The sequence below is a fragment of the Pseudorasbora parva genome, chromosome 19, assembly GCF_024679245.1.
Source record: "Pseudorasbora parva isolate DD20220531a chromosome 19, ASM2467924v1, whole genome shotgun sequence".
Lineage (NCBI taxonomy): Eukaryota > Metazoa > Chordata > Actinopteri > Cypriniformes > Gobionidae > Pseudorasbora > Pseudorasbora parva.
Window position 1 is genome coordinate 1204161 of NC_090190.1, and position 15871 is coordinate 1220031.

General features: G+C 39.3%; 2 protein-coding genes across 5 annotated transcripts; one reads left to right on the top strand and one right to left on the bottom strand.

Annotated features, from left to right (window-relative positions):
• Positions 1–1365: 1365 nt before the first annotated feature.
• LOC137047983 (neurochondrin-like) lies at positions 1366–9492 on the bottom strand. Its single transcript, XM_067425926.1, has 4 exons — positions 9415–9492; positions 7714–7867; positions 6045–7133; positions 1366–1992 (listed from the first exon to the last, which is right to left on the bottom strand). The coding sequence occupies exons 2-4, from the start codon at positions 7858–7860 to the stop codon at positions 1741–1743; spliced, it is 1488 nt and encodes a 495-aa protein (XP_067282027.1). The 5' UTR covers positions 7861–7867; positions 9415–9492; the 3' UTR covers positions 1366–1740.
• A 462-nt stretch (positions 9493–9954) lies between these two features.
• LOC137047991 (mediator of RNA polymerase II transcription subunit 30-like) lies at positions 9955–15177 on the top strand. 4 transcript variants are annotated; one of them, XM_067425940.1, is made up of 6 exons: positions 9955–10094; positions 10181–10393; positions 12196–12354; positions 13503–13592; positions 14679–14779; positions 15058–15162. In XM_067425940.1, exons 2-5 carry the CDS (start codon positions 10211–10213, stop codon positions 14772–14774), a joined length of 528 nt encoding a protein of 175 aa, XP_067282041.1. In that variant the 5' UTR covers positions 9955–10094; positions 10181–10210; the 3' UTR covers positions 14775–14779; positions 15058–15162. The 4 variants fall into 4 exon arrangements, with proteins under 4 accessions (XP_067282041.1, XP_067282042.1, XP_067282043.1 ...); XM_067425941.1 differs by having other exon boundaries at positions 10191–10393; positions 14679–15177; XM_067425942.1 differs by having other exon boundaries at positions 10211–10393; positions 14679–15177.
• The last annotated feature ends 694 nt before the right edge of the window (positions 15178–15871 follow it).

The following is a 15871-nucleotide window of genomic DNA, read 5'->3' on the forward strand; positions in this document are numbered from 1 at the left end:
TACGGTAGGCTATGTGTGTGCGCTTCAGATGTGGAGCACGAAATCTGCGGGGATTAGTAGAATTAATTTATGAGCAATCCCGCGCGAAATTCAGACCGATCACACACTAACACTAACACACTGTCATGAGGAAAAAGTCCAGCAGAACGCGCGCTCGCCGTGCTCAGAGGTTAACCGGGCTGAGTGAGAATATGCCGGTGTGTGTGTCAACTCGCTGACGGTCAGAGAGGAGAGCGCAGCTGATATCGATACTGTAAAAACTGAGAATCGTATCGTTTCAGATATTCCATTATCGATATATATCGAAATATCGATATTTTGGACAACACTAGCGGCCAGTGGGCAAATTTGGCCAGGATGCCGGGGTTACACCCCTACTCTTTTTCCGAAAGACATCCTGGGATTTGTAATGACCACAGAGAGTCAGGACCTAGGTTTAACGTCTCATCCGAAGGACGGTGCTCTTTGTCAGTATAGTGTCCCCATCACTATACTGGGGCGTTAGGACCCACACAGACCACAGGGTGAGCGCCCCCTGCTGGCCTCACTAACACCTCTACCAGCAGCTCCTGGTTTTCCCAGTTGGTCTCCCATCCAGGTACTGACCAGGCTCAGCCATGCTTAGCTTCAGTGGGAAACCAGTCTTGGGCTGCAGGGTGATATGGCTGCTGGTAAAAATATACTCGTAATTGTGTTTCTAGGCAATAATAGAGCAGGTTTTCTACTTGAATGTTGATTATTTCAGGCATAGTTTATTCAGAAAGTACAAATATTCCAAGTGTTCAGAGGCCAAACGATTTATTTGTGTGAAGAAAACCCCCAAAAGAGATCAGAGCGTTGAGTCTATCCGCCGAATATTAATAATAAATTTCAAATATTGCCGCCGGAAGAAACGTCAGGTCAGCTTTGACAGCATTGGCTCTCGTGTGTCCCGTGGCCAATCGCGTCATTACGTCAGCTTTGATTGTAAAACGCCATTGGCTCTCGTGTGTCTCGTGACCGATCGTGCCATTCTAAAGTCGTGTCAGCGTATCATTTGAGTCAGAAATATGTGTGTGTGAAATATGCGGATGTATTCTGTTCACAAAGGAGCGCTATCATCATATCAACGACTAGAACATTAAGATCAACTCTGTTCTTCACATGAAGACATCGTATGACTTCTGAAGACTTGGAATGCAACACAAGTTAATACTTTTATACTGTTTTTAGGTCTGTTCTTGTAACAAATACATGTGACTGTACATTTATTTGCCGGTTATGTGTTTTATATTGTTGGGAGTTGGTAGGTTTAGGGTAGGAGTGGAGTTAGCTGCTCCAAAATATAAAATAAGGCTATAAATATGAATTCTGTGAGATCCGGTTGGCGGAATCACACGGCGTAGACATTTATGCGGATAGCTCAAAATGCGAACAGATAACACGCCCCCTGGCTTTACAAAGTGGCGTGTATGTTTACGCAAAGTCATGATGTCATGTTGGACCTTTAAAGATGTGGAAAAGTGCAGACAGCAAAACATTGTATAATCATTTTGTCTGCGTCCATTGCATATCGTGCCGCTTTACTTCCTTTTCTGGTTAAGAACGTCTTGGGTTGTTTCGCCAGTGTAAATGCAAATATCGTACACGGGTCACTTTTAAAAGATGATGTAAGCGGGTCAAAAAAATCGGATATAGTCACCACATCGGAATTGTGCATGAAGACCTGCAGTGTAAATGCAGCCTTAGAGAACACGTGTCTTACCGAAGAGCCGCTTCTCTGCTCCAGGTCGCATCACCTGATGAACTGTTACTGACTGACATCTTTGACATCCAATCAGCAAGCCCCCCGCCTTCTCCTCCTCCCTTAAAGTGACTTTTAGCATAGCCAATGAGGAAAGGCAGGAGTTCAATGACATCGTCCTTTAGACATGAGGTTTCTTCAGCAAGCCAAGCGCAGAGGGAGCGGAACGTGGCGAACACAAACGGGTCGCCGTAGGCCGTCTGTTCCACCTAAAGCAGAAAAATTAAGAAGAGTTTGGCATTTTATATCATGAAAACATGTTATAAAAGTCCATCCCCAATTCTAACAATATACACCGATCAGGCACAACATCCTAATATTGTGTTGGTCCCCCTTTTGCTGCCAAAACAGCTCTGTCCCGTCAAGGCATGGACTCCACTAGACTAAATTTAGCTCTGCTGCTCTATCAGGATGGGGCCGTGAATTTATTTGAAAATGACAATTTTACATAACAGGAATAAATTACGTTTTTCAATATATTCACACAGAAAACAGCCGTTTTACACTGGCATAATATTTCACAATTTTTACTGTAAAATAAATTGAGCTTTGATTATGGAAATAAATTACATTTTTCAATATATTCACACAGAAAACAGGCGTTTTACACTGGAATAATATTTCACTATTTTTACTGTATTTCACTAAAATAAATAGAGCTTTTATAACAGGAATAAATTAAATTTTTCAATATATTCACACATAAAACAGCCATTTTACGCTGGAATAATATTTCACTATTTTTTTCTGTAAAATAAATTGAGCTTTGATTACCGGAAAAATTACATTTTTCAATATATTCACACAGAAAAAAGGCGTTTTACACTGGAATAATATTTCACTATTTTTACTGTATTTCACTAAAATAAATAGAGCTTTTATAACAGGAATAAATTAAATTTTTCAATATATTCACACAGAAAACAGCCGTTTTACACTTGCATAATTTTTCACTATTTTTTACTGTATTTCACTAAAATAAATTGAGCTTTTATAACAGGAATAAATAAAATTTTTCAATATATTCGAACATAAAACAGCCATTTTACGCTGGAATAATATTTCACTATTTTTTTCTGTAAAAGAAATTGAGCTTTGATTACGGGAAAAATTACATTTTTCAATATATTCACACAGAATATTTCACAGTTTTACTGGATTTATGATCAGATTAATGAGCAGAAGAAACTTCTGAGCGATGACATGTTTAACTCTTGCATTCCCACCGGTCCAGTGTTGGGTAAGTTACTCTAAAAAAGAAATTAATTACTAGTTACTAATTACATCTTCAATAGTGTAATTAGATTACTGTACAAATTACTCTCTCCAAAAAGTATTTAATTACTAATTACTTTTTAAATCCTATATCAACACACAAACAAAAGGAAATCGTGCACACTATAAATACTTGCAAAAATCTAAAACTTTTTATTAGCAACGTTTCGGTCTCCCGACCTTCACCCGGCATGTCATGAGACCGAAACGTTGCTAATAATACGTTTTTGATTTTTGCAAGTATTGATAGTGTGGATTCTGGATCATTATCTGTATTAGCTGAGATAGCGATGGGGTTCTCCACGGTTGAGGACGTCACCGCTTTGTGCGCGATCGTCATTTTTTAGCTCCGCCCACACGATACGCCTCGTCATTCTATAGCTCCGCCCACTCGATACGCCTCCAGGCGCTCGTTTTTTTCCGGAAAGACTCGGTACAGCCCATATTTCTTTTATAAATATGATAAAACTAAAGACTTTTCGGAGATATGAAGGATGCAATACTACTCTATAGGTACTCAAGACTGACATGAGATTGACTGAAACTGAGTGTTTCACCCCCCCCTTTAAATCCTATATCAACCTCGAGTTGAGCAATTTAAGGTTAGACATGAAACAGCTCTTTTAATTAATTCAAATAAATAATATAAAACTACATCAATTACTCTTATTAACTGACCAAAGTATTACAAATGTGAGAAGGACAGATAAAAACGTGCATTTTAAAGTTTAACTTTAAATGCTGATGTTAATTCCACTATTGTATTATATAGGGCTGGGTATCGATTCAATACGATTTGATTTCGATTCACAAGCCCTCAAATCGATTCGACTCAAATGAATATAGATTTAATACGAATACTATAGGTATTTATAAAAAAGAACAGTGAACATAAGTGGGTAATGAGGTTTGAATTATTGACCCTGCGCTGTCTATGGACTATAATTTGAATAGTAGGGCTGTGTATTGCCAAGAATCTGGCGATACAATACGTATCACGATACAGGGGTTACGATACGATATATTGCAATATATTGCGATATTGTAAGAGAGGCAATATATTGCGATATTTCTTTTTGTGTGTTTTTGTTTTTTATAATTTAAAAGAATAAAGAACACAACCATAAGCCTAAAACACGAGACAAAGTATTTTATTTAATTAATACAGTATCATTTATAACACTAATCATATGCAATGTGCAATCTAAATTAAGGGAAATGTAAAGTGACTGCAGGATTATTTGTGTATGTTTTAAAGGTTCACAGTATAGCAGTGGCTATTTAACAACAGAAAGTGCAGTCCATTTCATGACTGAATGACTGTTTGTTTTATATTTAACACAGTAGCCCCGATCACACAGAACGCGTTTTTGCAGCGAGAGGCGCCTTTTTTGAATGGATTTCGGTTGGCAGAGAGCGTTATGCGCGCTGCTTATGCGCCCTGGGCGCCTCGCGTTTTTGAAGGAGCGCTCCGAGCGCATGAAGTGGAAAAAAAGTCAACTCTGAGCGGAAAAGCATGCAACATCATCGCGCTTATGTTCTGTTGTCCAATCGAATGAATGAAGCGGCGGACCTTCCGTTGTGTTGACCGTTACATTGATTTGACTGACAGTACAGCTGATTCGGGGGTTGCCTAGAAACATTAAAGTGCACTGCTCATTTTTGAATGAGAAAACGCAGACCAAAAAAGGGAGTGCAGTGCGCCTCGCGTTTTCGAACCTGAAAAACGCGTTCTGTGTGATCGGACCCTAAAGCTGTTTTCTATAAAGCAGTCTATTGTATAAAGTGCTGTTTCAAGTAACGTTACTGAGCTGCAGAGCTGGTGCATCCATATCCACATCGCTATTATCTTTCGTTCTCCTGCCACCGCTGTCAGTTTTGGTGTGTGTTTATTTTGTTACTGAGAGGAAAGCGTGCAGTACATTCTATCGAAACACTTCTCAGCAGCGCGGGTGACGTCAGGATGTTAAGCGAGCTCTCTGTTTCAATGTGTTTCCCGAGTATTAGATTATAACTTGGCCTATTTTGCAAACAAAATGATTCTTGTCGATTTCCTTAGTGGCTTCTTTATAGCTGAAGCCAACATGAGTCCACACTTCAGCTCTGTATACTGCAAGAGCGGAATAATTCTATCGTCTTGAGAGCTGGGTCTGCTAATGTAAACACTAGCACTTTCACCTTGCGCTTCTCCGGCTCCGCGTCAGTTATGCGTTCTGAGATAACACTGCCATCTAGCGGTTGGGTGTTATACAGTCTGTGGTTTAAAAACGAACACAAAGCCACGAATCTTGGATGTAAATAAATAAATATATAAATATCGATACAGCGTTTTTGAGAATCGATACAATATCGCCAAACATAATATCGCGATATTCACGTGTATCGATATTTTCTTACACCCCTATTGAATAGGTCTACAATGGCTTACGTACGTGCTTAAGTGACTGCTCAAGTTTGATCCTAACGCAAGGCAAGCATTTACGTGTGTGTGATGTATTTTTAGCGGTTGTGTGCTCGTGTGTGTGTGTCGTCACATCAAATGGTTCTGCAGATTTTTAGTATTACTACAGCATTTCACCTCAGCATTATAAAGGCCACAACGCACCGGAAGCCTCCGTTTAAACACTGAGTGGATAAATGATGTGCACCTCTTGCTCCTTTGTAAGATCACGAGGTGACATCTAGTGGAGAAGACTAGTAATTAGATTTACGTTAATCTTATGTTCAATGTTAGCGGAAATAAATATGGGAAGAAAATCGATTCGTGGCCTTTGAGAATCGATTCTGAATCGACCATATCTTAAAAAACGATTAATCGAAAAATCGATTTTTATCGAGTACTATATATAATTATATTTAGTATGTAGTTCAATCACACCAAACGTAACAGTAATTACATTACAGAAAAATAAGAGAAATCCCTTACTTTACTTTTTCAAGGGAAAAGCAATTAAATTACAGTAAGTAATTAGACCCATCACGGCACCTGTCTCAGATGGTATATTTCGGCGGAGAAGGCCTCCTCCAGAACCCCCAGGACCTGCCTGCTCTGCTGGAGACTCAGTCCGCTGATGGCTGTCTGTTCTGGGGCAGGGCTCGAGGGCACCCCCTGGCTGCAGGCCTGCTCCATCGCCGCCTCCATGATGCGATAGCACGCAGTGAGTGTGTGCTGCAGCGGGGGGGCGATTTCTGTGCACGGCGGCTCTTCTAAACCCATCCTCACCTCCACACACGCCCGGTTTACCAGCAGGCAACAGAACTTCGGCGGCCCTGCCAACTCCCATCCGAAGAGATCCAGAAGGCAGGCGGATGTTACCAAAACTGGGCCTAAATGCTCCTTGCTGATTTTGCCCTGAACCAAAGGCCGCAGCGAAGCCCACAGTTTCCCCACGATCTCCTTAAGCACCTGGCTTTCCGTTTCGACCCCGGATGGCGGGAGAAAAAGCGGAACATTTGAGCACATCTCTAATCGGGCCGGATCGGGAGCAAGGCAGAAGTTTTGCGAGACGATACCTAAAAGCGAGATTAGATCAGACGAGTGTTTAGCCCAAGCTCGCTTTCTGACACCTGATGATAAAATGTGTCCGATTAGAGCCAGTCCTTTCTCACGGCTGAGCGTTTGATTCTTTAGCACGGCTCTAGATAGCGCCGGAATCGCGCCGCGAGCAAAAAGTTGATCGGGCCCTTGTGGTAACGCACACACCGCATTCAATACTTGGTAGCAATCGCAGGCCAAAGCCTCATCTAGGGAGGTCTGGGAATCCGTAGCACTTCCTGTTTGGGATATCTTGGATTCGCTGTTTGGCTCCGTCCGGATTGGGCCGTTTTCCAGGATGCTCAGGATCAGAGGGATCGTGCTGAGGAGCTGCGGATGAGCCACCATGTTTGGCTCTGTGCTGAGAGCCGCCAGCAGAGCCGATCCGAGCGAGATCAAGTCTTCCGCGGGTAATCCCGATCCGTCATCGCTCCGGAACGCTGTGACCAAAAGCCGAGCGGGAAGATTCAAGCCCACCGCTTCAAAGATCCGATGGAGAGTCCCGGAATCCAGCTGTCCCGCAGGACACAAGCGCGTTATCTAAGGGCACAGGAGAAGCAAGTAAGTAAGTACGTAAATTTACATGTATCCACTTGTTAAAGGGTTAGTTCACCCAAATATTTCATTTATGTCGTTCCACACCCGTAAGACCTCCGTTCATCTTCACACACAGTTTAAGATATTTTATATTTAGTCCGAGAGCGTATGCAAGTGTATGCACACTATACTGTCCATGTCCAGAAAGGGAATAAAAACATCATCACAGTAGTCCATATGAGACATCAGTGGGTTAATTAGAGTCTCTTGAAGCATCCAAAATACATTTGGGTCCAAAAATAACAAAAACTACGACTTTATTCAGCATTGGCTTCTCTTCCGCGTTTGTGTTCAATCCTGAAATAAAGATTCAAACGGTTATGAATCAGCGAATTGATTCATGATTCGGATCGCATGTCAAACTGCTGAAATCACGAGACACTGGCGATCTGAATCATGAATCAATACGCTGATTGCCTAAAGGTAAATTAAATGTGTTATTTACTGTCTGCATGAAAGAGTGGCTGTGCTCGTGTTTTCTTCACTATTGTGCCGTATATCAGAGTGAAAAGCTTCTCTTTACCAGGAGTAGTGCTGCTAAAACATGGCTGTCGTCTTTGGCATGAGTGAGCGCGTGCAGACAGCGCTCCAGAACCTCGCTCTGAGATGGAGACAGACCACAACTGGACCCTTCTAGAGCCTTCGGATCCGGACACCCATTCTCTGCCATCTCCAACCTATAAACATCACCAGAAGACATGCTGTTAGTAACTACTTCAGGTACTACTCCAAGTATATATTACAAAGACATAATCATGACAGTAGAAATTATATTCAAATCTATGATACACTAAAAAGTGGAAATTTGCAAAAAGTCCAAATTATGACACTTAAAATTATTATTTTAATGTCATAATTGATTTTAATATAATTAAGGGACATAATTTCAACTTTTTAATGTCATAATTGATTTTATATTTTAGTCAAAATTATGACCAATTATGCCATTAAAAAGTCTAAATTATGAGATAATAATAATTTAATAATAGAGATAATAATAGAGATAATAATTTATATAAAAGTCCACGATGACAGTCCAAATTGTGACAAAGTCTAAATTATGATGCTAAATCAAAATTAATTTTAAAAAAAGTGTAATTTTGACTGACATAATTTCGACTTTTTAATGTCATAATTTATTTTAATAAGTGAAAATGAAGTCAAAAGTCAAAATGATGACAGTAAAAATTATATTGAAGTCAATTTTGACATTAAAAGGTCGAAATTTAGACTTATAATTTTTATATTTAAGTCAACGATGACATTAAAAAGTCAAAATTATGATATAAAAAGTTGAAAAATTATGACAAAAAGTCGAAATCATCACTAAAGTCAAAATTATGAGACTTAAAATGATCATATTTAAGTTAATGATGACAATTAAAAAGTCGAAATTATGACACTTTAAACTATTAATGAGGACATTGAAAAGTCCAAATTATGTCAAATGGTCCAAATTGTGAGACTCAAAATTATTTTAATGTCATAATTGATTTTTAATATAATTTGAAGTGTCATAATTTCGACTTTTTAATTGTCATCATTGATTTTAATAAATCAAAATGATGTCAAAGTCAAAATTATGACATACTAAATCAAAATTATGATATAAAAAGTCGGAATTACATAAGATACGTTAAAAAGATAATATATAAGAAATCGATATTACAATAAATAAAAAAATTCGAAATTATGACAATACGTCCATATTAATCTGATATTAGTTTATAATGACAAAAACTAGTACGTTATAATTTCGCTTTCCCATAATAATTTAGCATGTCAAAATTTAGAGTTTAATCTCATGATTTCGCTTTATAACTATATTAGTCAAAATTTAGAGTTTAATCTCATTATTTCGCTTTATAACTATATTAGTCAAAATTTAGAGTTTAATCTCATTATTTCGCTTTATAACTATATTAGTCAAAATTTAGAGTTTAATCTCATTATTTCGCTTTATAACTATATTAGTCAAAATTCAGAGTTTAATCTCATGATTTCGCTTTATAACTATATTAGTCGGTTAAGAGTTCACGTCAGTTAAAGGTAACGACGGTTGTTTATGTTTTTATCATTGTATTATAAAGAACTAAAACCTGAAGAATTGACTGAGTAGCTAGCAGACATAAAGCTAAACATATATAAAAAAATCTTCAACACATATAAATGCTGTAAATCATACATAATAGAGTAAATCAAATCAAAAAGGCATAATTCATACCATATGCAGTGAAGAAACCAGGCAGGACTAGCGCGCAGAGGCAGACACACGTTGAAGCTACGTGGAGACGAAGGAACATCTCGCGAGACATAATGAGAGTGTTCGATTTCAAATTAAGAGTATTCAGTAAAGGAAATGCTCAAAAAAATATTGAAAATTATGTCATTAGAAAGGAAAAATCTCAGTATCATTGCAATAAAATGCGAAACTGTGTATTTTATTGAGCATTTTTAGTAATACATATTAAATTAAGGCACATCAGGCACACCAATCATTCTAGAACAAATAATAACGTTGCTTATGTTATATTATAATGGTACCAAAATACAAAACATAGGATTAAATAAATAAAAATAATAATAATAATCTATAAGTAAATATTATTAATGTTGCATGAATATAGTACAAATAATAAATTTTATAGTAAAAAAGATAATAGATACAATTAATTAATTAATAAAAATAGTGCTGGCAATCAAACGGTCGCGATTAATCACATTCAAAATAAAAGTTTCCCCGAACGACACAGGAAGTGACGCAATAAGTAATGGCTGCTGCTCATCTGTTTGAAACTGAACGCGAGCGAGCGGAGGAGTCCCGCGGTCATTTTTAGCAGATATTATTGTCAATAAGGCTACGGCTGAACTACTTAAGGTTCAGGAGCAACATCACTAAGCTCGGTGAGTTTCTACAAAAAGTTCGTGTTCCGAGTTTAAAACGCTGAATGAATTGTATGCTCCAGCCATTGATCAATAAGTGTCGTTAGGTTCCCTCAGATCGCGCAGTTTGTGTGTAGATGTCCGCCGCGCTCCCGCAGAAGGGCCTGGGCCCGCAGCCACAGCACCCGCAGCCCGGAGGGCCTCCACAGGGCGCACTGCGGGAGATCTCCCCGGTGTACCTGTGCCGTATCGGGCAGGAGACCGTGCAGGACATCGTTACGCGCACCATGGAGATCTTCCAGATCACGCGCGCCACTCAGGTGACGGACAGCATCCTTGACTTAAAGGGTTAGTTCACCCAAAAATGAAATGTCTGTCATTAACTCCTCTCCCTAATGTCGCTCCACACCCGTAAGACCTCCGTTCATCTTCACACAGTTTAAGATATTTTATATTTAGTCCGAGAGCGTATGCAAGTGTATGCACACTATACTGTCCATGTCCAGAAAGGGAATAAAAACATCATCACAGTAGTCCATATGAGACATCAGTGGGTTAATTAGAGTCTCTTGAAGCATCCAAAATACATTTGGGTCATTCATGATTCGGATCGCGTGTCAAACTGCTGAAATCACGTGACATTGGCGATCCGAATCATGAATCAATTCGCTGATTCATAACCGTTTGAATCTTTATTTGAAAATTGAACACAAACGCGGAAGAGAAGCCAATGCTGAATAAAGTCGTAGTTTTTGTTATTTTTGGACCCAAATGTATTTTGGATGCTTCAAGAGACTCTAATTAACCCACTGATGTCTCATATGGACTACTGTGATGATGTTTTTATTCCCTTTCTGGACATGGACAGTATAGTGTGCATACACTTGCATACGCTCTCGGAATAAATATAAAATATCTTAAACTGTGTGTGAAGATGAACGGAGGTCTTACGGGTGTGGAGCGACATTAGGGAGAGGAGTTAATGACAGACATTTCATTTTTGGGTGAACTAACCCTTTGAAAACTTCATTATGACATACTGTATAAAAATGTGAAATTATGACAAACTAAATTAAACGAAGTTATATTAACAAGTTATAACTTAAGGAATAACTTAAAGGGATAGTTCACCCAAAAATGAGCCTGTGATGTTTATCTGCTGACCCCCAGGGCATCAACATGTAGGTGTGTTTGTTTCTTCAGTAGAACACAAATGAAGATTTTTAACTCAACCGTTGCCAGTCATAATGATGTGAATGGGTAACAATTCTATGAGAGTAAAAAAAAACATGCTTAGACAACGTGCACAAAGAGCCCTGTGGCTGATGATGACACATTGATATCTTAAGACACAAAGCGATCAGTTTGTGTGAGAAATCGAGCCGTATTTATATCATTTTTAACCTCAAATAGAACGCTATATCCAACAGCCTGGAGTGCGCTTCACTTCCGGTACTCCTCTCCCTAATGTCGTTCCACACCCGTAAGACCTCCGTTCAATCTTCACACACAGTTCAACGATTCACGATCTGGCGTCGTATACGAGATTCACTTCTGTTGGAATAAACTACGCCAGATCGTGTATTATTAACGGAAGTGACGTGCATTCCAGGCTGTTGGATCCAGCGTTCTATTTGAGGTAAAGAAAAAAAAAAAAACTCAAAACCTATGAGTAATACCTGTGTCATACCCATGTCATTATACACATGTGTCCTCATATGTCACAAAAACATGCCCATGCCCACACACACACACACACACACACACAATGAAATGTGTGCATAAGCCGTCTCTCTGAAAGCATGTGACCCCTTCAGTTCTGTTTCGTGTCTTGTTACACACTCGAACTACCAAATACACACTTTTTTTTTTTCCATACACTTTTGCTAAAACACTTTTGGTCACTTTCAGAAGTTGCAGCGATACTTTATTTTCTCAAAAAGAATGTAAAAACACAATTTGTATCATTTTCATTAAAAAAAAATTCTAATTTAAATAGATTTTACACATTAATGACAATATCGTATCGCATATCTAATATCGCATTATTTAACAAGGTATTGCATATGACATTTTTCTTCAATATCGCACAGCCCCAGTAATAAAGGATTGTTCCTCACAGCTTCCCAACGGCGTGACGCAGAGCCAGGCGGCGTATCAGGATCGTTTCGGGAAGCTTCAGGAACACCTGCGTCAGCTGACTCTGCTCTTCCGGAAACTGCGGCTGCTTTATGAGCGCTGTGTGGAGATGACCCCTGACCTCCAGGAGTCTCCGGCAGAGGTCAGTGACCGCTCTGTAAAAGATGATGATTGATGCACAATACAGACAATTCTGATAAACTCAGCCCTTTTTATTAAGAAAACATGCTCTGATTAGCCTCTTAATTCATTTAATATTAATTACTAATATTATATAGTATTTTAGAAACGTTTTGCATTGTTATTAAATTAAAGCAATGCATTTTAAGTGTATTTAGTCTTTGTATTTATTTATAGTTTAACCCTTTTTAATATACATCTAATGATACGTAAGGCTTTTATGGCTAATATAGTTAAAATATAGAGGTGAAACTGCTAAACATTTTGCACACAACAGTTCCCACAAAGTTAGGAGCGTGAAATTGTCTTGGTGAAGCATTAAGAGTTCCTTTCTCTGGAACTCAGGGCCAAGCCCTGAAAAACATTCCCACCCCATAATCCTCCCTCCACCAAACTTTACACTTGGCACAATGCAGTCAGGCAAGTCCCATTCTCCTGGTGACCGCCAAACCCAGACTCGTCCATGTGATCGTCAGACTGAAGCGTGATTGGTCGCTCAAAGAACACGTCTCACTGCTCTAGAGTCCAGTGGCGGCTGCTTTACTCCACTGCATCCCACGCTTTGCATTGCTCTTGGTGATGTAAGGCTTGGATGAGCTGCTCGGCCATGGAAACCCATTCCATGAACCGCTCTCCGCTGTTCTTGAGCTCATCTGAAGGCCACAGAAGTCTGGAGGTCTGGAGCTGTTGACTCTGCAGAAAGTTGGAGACTTCTGCACTCTGTAACCCTCAGCATGTGCTGACCCCGCTCTGGGAATTAACACTTCGTGGCTGAGTTGCTGTTGTTCCCAATGGCTTCCACTTTGTTCTAATCCCACTAACAGTTGAGCGTGGAATATTTAGTAGTGAGGAAATGTCAGGAATGGACTTATTGCACAGGTGTCAGCCTATCACGGCCCCACGCTTGAGTTCACTGAGCTCCTGAGAGCGACCCATTTGTAATTTGCATTAAATTACATTCTCAGACTTTTGTTCCCAGCTGTATTAATCAATGCGATTCCGTTAGATTAAATGTATTAATCAAAATGGACTAGTGAATTTTTAGGGAAGGCAGATATGATCACAGATGATGTTAATAGTGTGTGTGTGTGTGTGTTTCCGTCTGTCCAGCTGGTTCCTTATGTGTGTGAGGAGACTTCAGCTGTGAGGGTGGAGCCGTGCAGCCCAGCGGTGATTCAGGAGAGACAGGAAGTTCTCGAGGTTTGTTTCATAGACTTTCATTACTATCTCTGAACAACTGGTTTGTGATTTTGTGTAAGAATTTTATGAGTGTAGAACATATTTTAATAGAATGTCCTTTTCTAAATAATACTAGACAACGGTTTTATTCAGAAAACACATTAATTGATATTTTTAAAAAGGTTTCTCCTGGAGTAATTTTAGATTTTTTTGTGTGTCAAATATTCAATTGAAAGATTCTATGTAATTGTTGTTATTATGACTATTGTTGTTATTGATATATATGCCTGATTTTGTATAGTGATTGTTTTTGTTTTAATGTATTGAAGTGTTACTCCTGATTGCCGTGAATATAGCCATTGCTGCTGATATGGCATGAAATCATAAATAAATAAATAAATAAATTAATTAATAAACGATCTCAACATACCATTGCACTGCAATATATCATGCCTTTCCTTTCCTTTCTGTTGTAAAACACATATAACTATGGGTGTACTGACTATGGATTAAAAATTGTATGGAAATTTACAGTTAAAGACCCAAGGATCAGAGATGATGAATGAAGACCCGCAATCAGAGGTTCAGTTAATTAATTTAAAGAAATAGTGACGATTTGGCAGTTTCTTCAGTAGAAGCCACTGCAAGGAGTTTGCAGGCCACCTTACACACACACACACACACACACACACACACACACACACACACACACACACACACACACACACACACACACACACACACACACAATGCCCCTGCCCCTAAACCTTCCCATCACAGGAAGCATTCTGCATTTTTACATGTTCAAAAAAACATCACTTAGTTTGATTTATAAGATGTTTTCCTCATTGGGACAAAAAGTCCCCATAAAGACAAGGATTTTGGATATTGCCGTCTTTGTGGGGACATTTTGTCCCCATAATGTAGGGTTTACCAGCACACGCACACGCTCTATTCACCATTATTCTCTAGTGTTTAATATAGAAACAGTTTTTTCTTCTTTAGGAATTCTACTTTTGTAGCATTATAAATGTCTTTACTGTCACTTTTGATCAATTTAATGCATCCCTGAATAAAAGTATTAATTCCCTTTTTTTTTTTTAACAGAAGGTGAGGCAGAAGAACCAGGAGATGAAGGTGCTAATGGACCAGATGAGGAACCTCCTGTGGGACGTCAATGCCATGCTCACCATGAGGAAATGATCACGGTACGCTTCCCAGTAAACATCTGACTATCGGTCAACTCTCAGTCTTCTCAGAGCATCTTCTCAGGCGGCCTTTCATTCGCTGCTCGTTCATCTTGACCAATAAGATCAGACTCTGAATAATAAGCACTTCATCAAAGCATTGAAATTGGCCTCAGTTTGAGCTTCAGAAAGTGGTGTCAAAGCTATGCCGAGGATGTTGGCACGACTGAGCTCTGTAAATAATAGTGTGTACGCTATGGTCTCTTCTGTGATGCGTTTCACACTCTCTTGCTCCTCAGGTAGTGTGTGTGTGTGTGTGTGTTTTCCTGAGCTCTGCATCACACTCCTGATATCTGCCGAGTGGGTGAAGGATCATCTACAGAGAATCGAATGAAATATAGGATGTTTTTTTTTTTTTGTATTTTTTTTTTATACTAAATAAACTTTAAAAAAAATAGTTTTGGTCTCTTGCCTTTTCTTTCAGGAAATACAGAACATAATTTACATACCAGGATTTCTTTTGACTATTGCATAATTATTGTGTTAGCATTATTTGACTGACTACATGGAATATTTACTCTACCATTCAATAGTTTGGAGTCGTGATGATCTGTCTGTGTTGTAAAGATGGGCTCCGTGTAGTACTTAAGGGCCCTAAAGTCCTGTGGTCGAAGATGGACGCAGACGTCTTGTGCAAATGACGTCAATTCAAACAAACTCATTTAAGCCCCTTCCACACTGCACGTCGGACCCGCATTATTCCCGAAGCATTGCTGGGCCGCCTTCTGTGTGAAAGCAACCACGTACCGGCATTGATTACCGAACTGAACCCGGGTCGGGGACCTAGTAACATTGCGGGATTCGACCCGGGACGAGCGCTGTGTGAACAAAAGCCGAAACTAATGCCTCAACGTGTACGTAGTTATCGTGCGACTCCTAGAGCTTGTTTCTTCAATAACACAACCCTGCAGTGCCAGAAGAGCTCGTCTGTGTTTTAAACGCAGAGAGTGTTCGTCTACAAAAGAAACTCAAATTAAACAAGCAGAAATGAGCGCAAACTGGACACAAGTCGAGACCACGGAGCTCCTTACTATCCGCGCTGAAGCGGAGATC

Excerpts from the sequence above, each read along its gene's own strand:
- LOC137047983 (XM_067425926.1), bottom strand. The coding sequence starts at position 7,860 with ATGGCAGAGAATGGGTGTCCGGATCCGAAGGCTCTAGAAGGGTCCAGT. Across the intron at positions 7,134-7,713 it reads TTTTAGCAGCACTACTCCTG|ATAACGCGCTTGTGTCCTGC; the intron begins GTAAAGAGAAGC and ends CTGTGCCCTTAG. Across the intron at positions 1,993-6,044 it reads AAATATACCATCTGAGACAG|GTGGAACAGACGGCCTACGG; the intron begins GTGCCGTGATGG and ends TTTCTGCTTTAG.
- LOC137047991 (XM_067425941.1), top strand. The coding sequence starts at position 10,211 with ATGTCCGCCGCGCTCCCGCAGAAGGGCCTGGGCCCGCAGCCACAGCAC. Across the intron at positions 10,394-12,195 it reads AGATCACGCGCGCCACTCAG|CTTCCCAACGGCGTGACGCA; the intron begins GTGACGGACAGC and ends TGTTCCTCACAG. Across the intron at positions 12,355-13,502 it reads TCCAGGAGTCTCCGGCAGAG|CTGGTTCCTTATGTGTGTGA; the intron begins GTCAGTGACCGC and ends CCGTCTGTCCAG.